Source organism: Montipora capricornis, chromosome 1 (assembly GCF_036669925.1).
Source record: "Montipora capricornis isolate CH-2021 chromosome 1, ASM3666992v2, whole genome shotgun sequence".
NCBI lineage: Eukaryota > Metazoa > Cnidaria > Anthozoa > Scleractinia > Acroporidae > Montipora > Montipora capricornis.
The window spans coordinates 30,124,877-30,134,876 of NC_090883.1; the positions used below are offsets into that span (position 1 = coordinate 30,124,877).

At 37.6% G+C, this 10,000-nt stretch overlaps 2 protein-coding genes across 8 annotated transcripts in view; one reads left to right on the forward strand and one right to left on the reverse strand.

The window, feature by feature from the left end:
• The window catches only part of LOC138038315 (striated muscle preferentially expressed protein kinase-like), a 390,347-nt gene that overhangs the window by 154,466 nt on the left and 225,881 nt on the right, over nt 1–10,000 (reverse strand). The gene's annotated exons all lie outside the window — the stretch shown is intronic.
• The window catches only part of LOC138038145 (neurogenic locus Notch protein-like), a 63,055-nt gene continuing 56,576 nt past the window's right edge, over nt 3,522–10,000 (forward strand). For 6 of the 7 annotated variants that reach the window (XM_068883972.1, XM_068883998.1, XM_068883985.1 and 3 more), the window contains exons 1-4: nt 3,523–3,558; nt 5,517–5,582; nt 8,262–8,281; nt 9,319–9,699. In XM_068883972.1, coding sequence (XP_068740073.1) covers nt 5,536–5,582; nt 8,262–8,281; nt 9,319–9,699 — 448 coding nt within the window. In that variant the 5' untranslated portion in view covers nt 3,523–3,558; nt 5,517–5,535. Of the gene's footprint in view, nt 3,559–5,516; nt 5,583–8,261; nt 8,282–9,318; nt 9,700–10,000 lie in introns of all 7 variants that reach the window. The other variant, XM_068884011.1, reaches the window with a different exon arrangement.

Sequence of the window (10,000 nt, forward strand, 5' to 3'; positions counted from 1 at the left end):
TTTTGGAGCCCTTTTGTGGCATATTTAAATAGGCAGCAATTGTTCCACATTTTATGGAAAATAGTTCTGCATAGTTTTAAGAAATATTGAGCAAAATATAATTGAATACGAGACTAAAATATGCTGTTTGACATTTTGTGAATTTAAAGACTATTGTTTGTGCTTTTTTTAAAAGGCTTAAGGTTGACACTCAAAAGTGCTCCTTCAATAATCTTATTCTGTAATGATTACTTTGGGAATTTTTTTCTTCAGTAGCGTTTTCCCCCAGTGCCCTCTGAGAATGGAGTTGATATGGTTTTGCCCAACGTTGAAAGATGAAACAATGCCTAAACCAGCTGCAAGGAATACTTCATGGTGCTTTTTTACAAACATGGGCATGAGGGTGCTCGTAAGCATCTGAGCATGGTTTCACATGCTATAAGAGAGTCTTCATTTCGTGTCGGTCATTCAAAAATTGCTGGAAGCGCTTGTTTGAGCTGTTGGATGAAAGGGGCGGAACATTTGATGAGGCCCTCCCGGGGAAAGGGGTCCTTGTTCCCTTTAAATATTTGCTTGTGTTTTCTTGTTCCCCAAATTACTTTCAAACTTGTTCCTAGCCTTTTGATCTCTAAAATTTAAATTGGTTTTCTTCCCTTGTTCCCTAAGATATTTTGTTATTGTTCCTCTGTTCCCCAGCTCAAATTAGCCATGTTCTCTTCTTCCCCAAAACTCCTGGAAGTGCCTCTTTGATGTTGATTCTCTTATTGGCCTTATAGTAATTCACTGTAGAATTGCAAGACACAGTGGAGTGGGAGTGAGGGAAAAGTTTTGAATAAATTTTCGCATAGTACAAGAAACACAATTTTGACTGTCCCTTGTTGCTCTTTTAGGACATGAATCAGCTTGTGAGCTCTAGAAGCTCTTCCTTAGTGAGCCTTCCGCGAAAACTCTCCCAAGTCTGGCTTTCCGATGTCAGGGGCTCAGGTTTTTGTGCAAAATTCATCAGCTGCTTCCTTGCAGCTAATAAAGGGTGTCCCTTTGGGCAATGGTCAGTAAAAGGTTTGTAGTGCTTATACAAATTTTTGCTACTTGAAAATGAATGTTTACACGAAACACATGTCAGCTTGACAAATATCTTTCCCGATAATCCATTTAAAATTCATGTGAGCGCTATTAATAAAGGGCCAAAAAACCATTTAAAACATTTTGAGGCAATTTTTTTGTCAACAAACCTTAAGCTGTTTTGCTTTGGCTGTTATTTGTGCTGTTTCTAACTATTTTAAGACGAAGTCCGGCTGGTATTTTCGAATCAAGTGTAAGAAGACGGCAAAACCATATTGATAATGTATTTAGTTGTGTTAACTTCCGAATAAAGACTTTGGTCGTCCTTTCGACGGGGTAGGTCGACAACAATGTCATTTACGCACAACCGAAGTGCACTGTTTCCGGTGAAAGAGCAAATGATTGACAGGATAGCACAGTTTTATCTGCCACGCGCACAGCTGCGGGCACGGGTTCCGTATATGCAAGGAAGAGAAACGAAACAGCGGAAACAAAACACTACTCACTGTATAACTTGTTTGTGAAAATAATTGTAGTATAAATTAAATTTGATCAATAACGTAAAAATTTAAAGAAACATTGTTGGTTCCATTCCTTAGCTCTATAAGAGTATATTTTGTTTAAAGATCCAATAAAACAACATTCGCTTTATTTCGGCTTCGTCGCCATCGCTTGTACTGTGTCCACCTGATGAAGTCTATGCATTTTTATTACCCCCTGAAACCTGCCAAAGGCAAGCACAGAAGACTCTAGGCACAAAGACAATACTTAGCTCGGGAGTGCACAGACTAGTTATAAAAATATCTGGAAAAAAAAAACATATATAGAGCACCGTTTTTAAGCTTACCTAAATATATATTTTTATTAAAAGTGAAGTATGATTATCAGATTTCCAGCGTTTTCAGGCCATTAGTTCATATGCCTGCTGTGCCAAATATGATCAAGGAACGAGTCAGCAATAAAGCGAGCTGAAAACATTTTTGCAGCTCTATGAAAAAGTGGCCGACAAAAGCCATCTTGGCCCGGAATTGACCGAGACAGAAATCGGTGTTTAGTTAACAATACTATCCCCGGAAACACCAAATAAGAGTTGTTGATCGTCGAGTTTTTAAGTAATAAAACAATTATTATTCTACTCGGGCTTCCTGGATATAAAATGATTATAACCAACGAGGCGTCTATCACTTCATATCCAGCGAGCCCTCGTAGAAAAATTAAATCTTTTGCAACTATCCACCACTAGCCACCGACACTGAGGTGAATAGTTGTTTTAGTACATAGTAAAACAGTGAGATAATCTAGTACAAAAAGACGATTTCAACTCATTTATTCATTCAAAGATATCCACATTTTCGGGCTCAAATTCCACGCGAATTGCTCGGAGATGAATAGTTCACAACTTTGACGAGCCAATCAGCGCCCGCGTTCAACGCTATCCATTGTTTTAGTATATACTAACAAAGAATATCCGGAGTTTCAGTAGCCAATCAGGGTGTGCTTTCAACACTATCCACTGTTTTGGTATATGCTAAATATATATTACCATTATGAAAAATATGCAAGGAACAAGAAAGAATGCGGGAGCATGAAATAAAAACGTTACAACATGGACCGGCGAAGAATTGCCTTAAAAGAAGTTCCCTCCTTTTTTCACTGGATATTGACCATGGAACTAGTCAAATATTTTTGTTTCCACTTAGCTCCGAACCGAAATTTTCCAAATGTTTGACCATGCAAATGGAAAGCGCTCTGGACATTATCTCTCATTTCGGCTTATTTTGTGAAGGGACAACCATTAATCAACTGAGGAAGAAATCCATCAAAAATTTCTGACGTATTTAAAAATGAAGGTTCTTCTAATAGGTCCTTCCTTTCCTTTGTTTTGTTTTAGTTTTTTATTTTTTGAAAACCTGTCATCATTGTAAACTCATGTAGGAAGGCATCCTAGTTAAAGTGACGGAAAATTAACGTTAGCTTTTAGATAAAAACTCCAATTTAATCTTACCTCCTGTTCGTTTATTTTGTTTTTTCAACAATTAATTTATCTGTTTGTATTGTTAATGAATGATATCATAACTGAGTAAAGTCAGTTAACGTAACAGAATACGGTTTCGGTTAATAGTATTTCTATGATGTTATTGAGTGACTCTCAGTCAGGTGGATATCTTTGCTTGGGTTTTAAAAAATTGCTTTTGTTCTTTGTTGCTCTAATCCTTTGCTCCCTTGCTCAAGTTTCTCAAGGTATTCATCCTTTCAATCCCATCCGCAAACCCAGATAATTGGCAAGCTCTTTCTCGCTTTTGCGTCAAACTTTGCACACCTGTTTAAAGATAGATATCCCTTTCTGAAGATTTGGCAAAGCAAAACGGGAAATTGATTTTAATTAAATCAACAACATTTAATAACTTTTTGTCACGAAATTTATAATTATTAGTCAATAATTGGGGTAAAAGAGCAGAGAATGCTAATAGAATAAGTTCACTTTATCGTTGTGATCTTTGTGAAAGGTCCTGAAAGGTAAGTGAGGTTGACAAGGACGTTATTATTCTAAGAGGATAAACTGTTGGTTTCAGCAGGCTTATGGGTTAGCCATTTACTAAAACAAAACAAAAAAAAGAGATCTTACTGAACGCGTCACACCAATCCATAGGTTGCTATACTCTTTACCATACTGCTATTTTTCCTTTCTTAAGTGATATGTAACGTCAGAGGATCAATGACGTTAATCTTGGCGTAGAAATCTGAATCGCTCTTTAGATTAAAAAAAAAAAAAGCTAGAAAAATAAAATGGTATTTGGAAAAGTCTTCCAACGAAAAGACGAACTGATCAAAGACATGGTTAGGGAATTGTTGAACACCTGGTGCTCGACCGTCACAAAGTCTCTCTTGACAACAGGTACACGTCTCCTATTTTGTCAAGGCAGAGTTTAGTTATATAGCCTCACTGTTTTTAAAAGATTGATAGCGCCATTCAACGGATAGAGTACTCATCGTCTATCCAGTGGAACGAAGGAAAGATATGTCACTTAAAAGTTTCGAACTCGCGCATCATGGTCTCTGTTTTTTCAACTATTTGCTTTCTCGTTCTCTCAGTGAGACTTTCAGTTGATAATAAGGAAAGGAAACAAATTTCAATTGTGTAGTCGTTCTAGCGCTGGAGCACTAATTGGGGAAACCGAAGAACCCGGAGAAAACCTGTAATATTTCAGTTAAAATTCGGGTGTATCGGTCAAGGCATGCTGTTAGCCTCTGGCTATGAAAAGATTAATAGCCTCTCCGACAGGCTTACAGATCTGTAATACTTTTTCCTAGTAATATTGTCGAAAGATATTGTATAATCTCTCACACAGTTTTTAAAAGCTCCAGATTTTTAACAATTGTTCGTTGACGTCATCATTTCTTCACTCCAAACTTTTCACATTCACAAGCCTCATATATCAATACCCTCGGTAGACGTTCTTTACTATAAATGCATTGTCTTCTTGGTTGTATAGTGATTCCAACCTCCAAAGTTCTCTCAACGAACACACTTCATAATCAATAAACACTCCTAGTTATCAAAATCAGAACTTACTGAATCTTATGGCAACGTCTCCACAGTGAAGCTGAAAACCACAAATATTGAAACTCGAAAGGACTAAATTAGAAAACCACACCTCGATATGATATTTCTATTTGTTATTGGTATCAGTTAATTATTTGTGAATTTACAGATTGTTTTTTTCTGAAAAAAAAAAAATCTGATAATTCCGTGGGCTTTGCTTTCAACCTCTGATTCTTCTTCTGACAGATATTAGTTCTAAATTGTTTCTTAAACAGAACATGCCACTTGCCATCATAAACGCCTTAACCCATTGACTCTTTGGAGCGAAACTTTGTCTAACGCGAGACGATTTTACCCATCAACTGGGGGGGGGGGGGGGGAAGGGGAGTGTCCTGAGCGCCTGAGGAGTCCCCTCCATTAATCCATTGTCTCCTGGGAGTGAGACTTAACAGATTTTACTCTGTCTAACTCCAGACGATTTCACTCGTCAATTGGGGGCTTCCTGGCAGCGCCTGAGGAGTGAATGGTTAAGGAAGGTACTATAAATTGGACAGCTTTTGCTGGAACGTTTACTACAAGTTTCAAGAAACCTTCCAATTTGAAAACAATCTGGATACTTTCCATCAACCAATCAAATGTCAAGATAAATGAAAGAACCGAGTATTGGGCAATCAGGTTGCAGCTATTATCACTGCTATCAAACTGCTGTTTTCTCCAATTTGAAGGCTCACACATGATGCTGTGTGTAATGTCAAATATTTACCTTGTTTGACATTCAAACAATTTCTCGGACTGCCAACCTGGACTCGGCCTACGGCCTCGTCCAATTTGGCAGTCATCAGAATTTTTCTCATCCAATTATTTTCAAATTGGACATTTCGTTGTTCTATTACATATACCACTGAATTTTCTGTTATTTTCCTGTTCCCAGGGAAAGAAAACCACTGGATATGAAGTTAAGTGGTACAGGGATTCTCATTTTGCTGGCTTTTTTAATGTAAGAATTTTATATAATCTTTCATACTAGAAAATTTCATTTGTTTCTTCCTTTTTCCTAGTCACCGAGTCAGTCTGTTGTATCACACAGGCATAATTTTAGGTTAAATTAGGAATACGTTGAAGTATATCTTTAGCAATAAAAGCACAATATCAATAGCGATACTATAAATTTTAAGGTGGCTCAAACCAGTTTCAACACTTTAAGAGACCTTGTTATTAGAAGGATTATCCATTCAACACTTTATCACATAACACCAATGTTATGGTATCATGTGAAAGATCAATTATTGCTGAACAAGATGCAGTTATTTGTGTGACGCATTAAGTTACCATGGAAACAGGAAAGTCTTGCAAAAAAACCCCTATATTTTGGCTTTAGTTGCTCATATCTGAAAAACGATCTCAGTGACCCTCATTTTTTATCACACAAAAGTAATTAACAGGCCATGATGAAACTCTCTGCAAAGTTTAAAAAAATTCTGTGGAGCGGATTCAGAGCTACCTTAAATTTTCAATTATTTACAGTGGCTCTGAATCTGCTCCACAAAGTTTTATCTTGGCATGCTCATAACATTTTAGAGATAAAAAAGGGGGATCACCGCGTTCGTTTTAATTCGAGATATAAGCAACTAAAACCAAAATTTGGGGTGTTTTTGCAGAGCTTTCCTGTTGCTAGGGCAACGTTTTACGTCACAAAAATGACCGAATCTTTTTCAGCAATAATTGGTGCTTGATATGGTACCATAAAATTGCTATTAAGTGATAAAGTGTTGAAGTGTCAATCCTTCTAATAAGAACGTTTCTTTCAAGTGTTGAAATTGGTTTGAGCCTCCTCACGTTCAAAGTTTATTATTTTAGTTAATGGAAGATAATAAAAAGCAATGATACTGTAGAACCTATGATTGGACTTCATCTCTACTGACCTCGAACAACTCACTGACGTGAATGATTTAGAATATGATCGGCTTTATACGAATAGAAGGGTAATAGAGATAGCTCTCAAATTGTGATACACTCAACCACTCAACGCATTTGCATCCTTTGGAGACTGCTACTGATTTCTGTTTAAAAAGTGGAAAGCACTTTCAATTGGTCAGAAATCATTAACCTTTATAGTTAATTGTTTTGGTATACCAGTTATTTCGTATTGGTTTGTCAATTTGCTTGTATCAAATTCATGGAGTTAATTTAGTTTGATCGTATATGCATATGTAACAGGACTACATGCTGTCCAGTTTCGAATTAATTGGATGAGAAAATTTCTGAGGACTGCCAAATTGGACGAGGCCGTCATTTTGGAAATCCGAGGAATTTTTTGCATCCAATTATTTCTAAATCAAGTGAAGCTATGATCTTCGCAGTTATGAACGCAATTCTTGCAATTGCGTAGAGAAGCCTGAAAAAAATTCAGGATTTCAACGGGGTTTGAACGCGTGACCTCGCGATTCCGGTGCGACGCTCTTACCAACTGAGCTATGAAGCCACTGACGTTGGGAGCTGGTCATTTGTGGGTTCTAATGTCCCCTGAGGAATGAATCAACGATGAAATGGTATATTGATTCATTCCTCACGGGACCATCAATGATGAAATGGTATATTGATTCATTCCTCACGGGACCATTAGAACCCACAAATGACCAGCTCCCAACGTCAGTGGCTTCATAGCTCAGTTGGTAAGAGCGTGGCACCGGAATCGCGAGCTCGCAGGTTCAAACCCCGTTGAAGACCTGATTTTTTCAGGCTTCTCTACGCAATTGCAAGAATTGCGTTCATAACTGCAAAGATCATAGCTTCACTTGATTTCATATCCGCAGTTCATATATGATTCATTTCATATACCATTTCATCATTGATTCATTCCTCACGGGAACATTAGAACCCACAAATGACCAGCTCCCAACGTCAGTGGCTTCATAGCTCAGTTGGTAAGAGCGTCGCACCGGAATCGCGAGGTCACGGGTTCAAACCCCGTTGAAGTCCTGATTTTTTCAGGCTTCTCTACGCTATTGCAAGGATTGCGTTCATAACTGCGAAGATCATAGCTTCACTTGATTTCATATCCGCAGTTCATATATGATTCATTTCGTATACCATTTCATCAATTATTTCTAAATTGGACAAGTATGTAGTCCGGTTACCGGTTAATTATATAGCATCCAAAAACAGATGAACAAGGCAAATATTTCACACACAAATCAATCGCATACTTGCAGCATCATGTGTGAACCAGCATAAAATGCTGTGTGGATGTTTTCTCCAAGCAATAAATGAAGTATAGACCACAAATGAAGATATGTCACAACTTTAGTTTACACCTATATTTCGGTCGCACAAATCGGCCTTCTTCAAGAAGACCTTAAGAAGGGACGAAAAGAACTGAAATGCAAAAATGTCACCCTGAAGAAGAAGGCCCGGATTTGTGGGGTCGAAATGTATAAATATTACTGAGAAGAGTGCTCAGTAGTAAACAGCCATGTAACTGTGGACTGTATACGTGAATTGCATGGGGCTTTAATTTTAACTATGTCACGTCGCTCTGGCAGGACTACTATGATGGAATAAAGTAAGACATAAACTGACCATAAGAAGGGACCAAAAGAATTGAAATTTAAAAATTAACTTTTTTATTTTCCACTGAGACCCTTTATGCTTATTGTCCATTCCATTCACCTTGTAGGAACACGGAAAATACCCAAGGTCTGTATATATTCGTTTTTCGTATTTATGTTAGAGTAGGGCTTAATTGCTAGTGATGTTGATCTACAAGGGATGTTATCAAAGCATGTTCATGAGGGTCTCAATGCGGTGGTGGCTTCTACGGCTAATGAACAATTTTAGGCATTTTTACGCCTAACGGTTAAAAATTTGGCCCTTTTACGACTAACGCCTAATTTGTTCCCGTTCCGGTTAACTGAAATTTTAATAATTAATTACCATTGCCTTACATTATAGTATAACAATTGAACTGGAAATATAATAGTTAATTTCATTTCAAAGACACATCCGCTATTTCCGGCGTTGTGAAATGGCAGTAATTAGCCGAATTAATTAAACGATATGCAAATGGAGTTCTTTACGAGACTATTGAGACCTTTAACTTGCGCTAATATTTTATTTATGGTTAAGGGTTTTCAATTTGTTTCATGGTTAATGGTTAAATCTTAAGCTTTTTGAGGCCCAACGGTTAAATTTTTGGTCCTTTTTACGGCTAAAGTTTAAGCCCTATCTTGTTTCACGGTTAATAGTTAAATCTTAATCTTATGGAAGGCCCAACGGTTAAATGTTTGGTCCTTTTACGGCTAACGTTTAAACCCCATTGAGACCTCATTCATTTCACTTGTAAATAATCGTCTTTTTCATTTTTCTAATCTGAATAAAATAGCAATGGAAAGCAAATTTAGGCAATTGTGGGGACGACTACTGTAAGTCAACCATGTTAACATTATCTGTGTGGCCGGAGATGTAACTGAAAGTTCGAAATTAGAGACAATTTTTGACTATGTCTTAGAGAACTAAAAACCAAGGATTAATTGATACCAAAGGTACTGGTTATCACGATCGAAAATTACACGGAATTCTGCGTGCGGCATTGAGACTGACATCTGCAATAACAACCGAGGACTGCTGATATTGCGCGCAAAGGTTTCTCACGTAAGTGCTTGAAAATCATTTGAATTTATCTCAGTTCAGTTTATCAACTCATTTTCTTGCCATGCTGATTTGAAACCATTTAGGACACGACGATTGCCGAAACTATCAAGTTTTGAATGACAGGACCAGGGCTGCAAGCATCCCCAGAGGGAATGTCTTACGATGCGACAAACGGGACATTCCATATTCTAAATGGTACCGATTTACTGGGTCGTCAGGCAATCAGATGCCAACCAAAGTTGTTCCCACTAACCGCTGCGGTACGCATGCCCCTGGCTGGTTAAGTTCGCCCCACCCTACCAGAATCGGACAGGTCGTCAATGGCAAAGTTTGCTTTCATTGGAAGGGAAATAGTTGTCGGTGGTCAAATAATATCCAGATAAAGATGTGCAATGGTTATTATATATACAAACTGGGAAGAACCCCCTGTTGCTACCTTCGTTATTGCGGCGATGCAGGTTTCAGTAAGTCTTCATTAATTCATGTCTGCCTCCTTAATTAATGTGATGTTCGTAAATGATATGTAAAAAGGTTCCAGTGATCATACGAAGAGTTGAGCTTATGACTGCCCGTTTGTTATGTCGTATGCTCTACGTACATTTATCATGACTCAAGTGTTGTTTTTTGTTGTTGAGAATTTTGACCCTTCTGCAAAATCTGAAAAAATCTGTCTTTGGAATGTCTATTCACAAACGTCAAACTTGCAATCAGTTGTCATCAAATTTGATTTAATTGTCAGCTTTCAGGGTTACGTCAAATTGAACT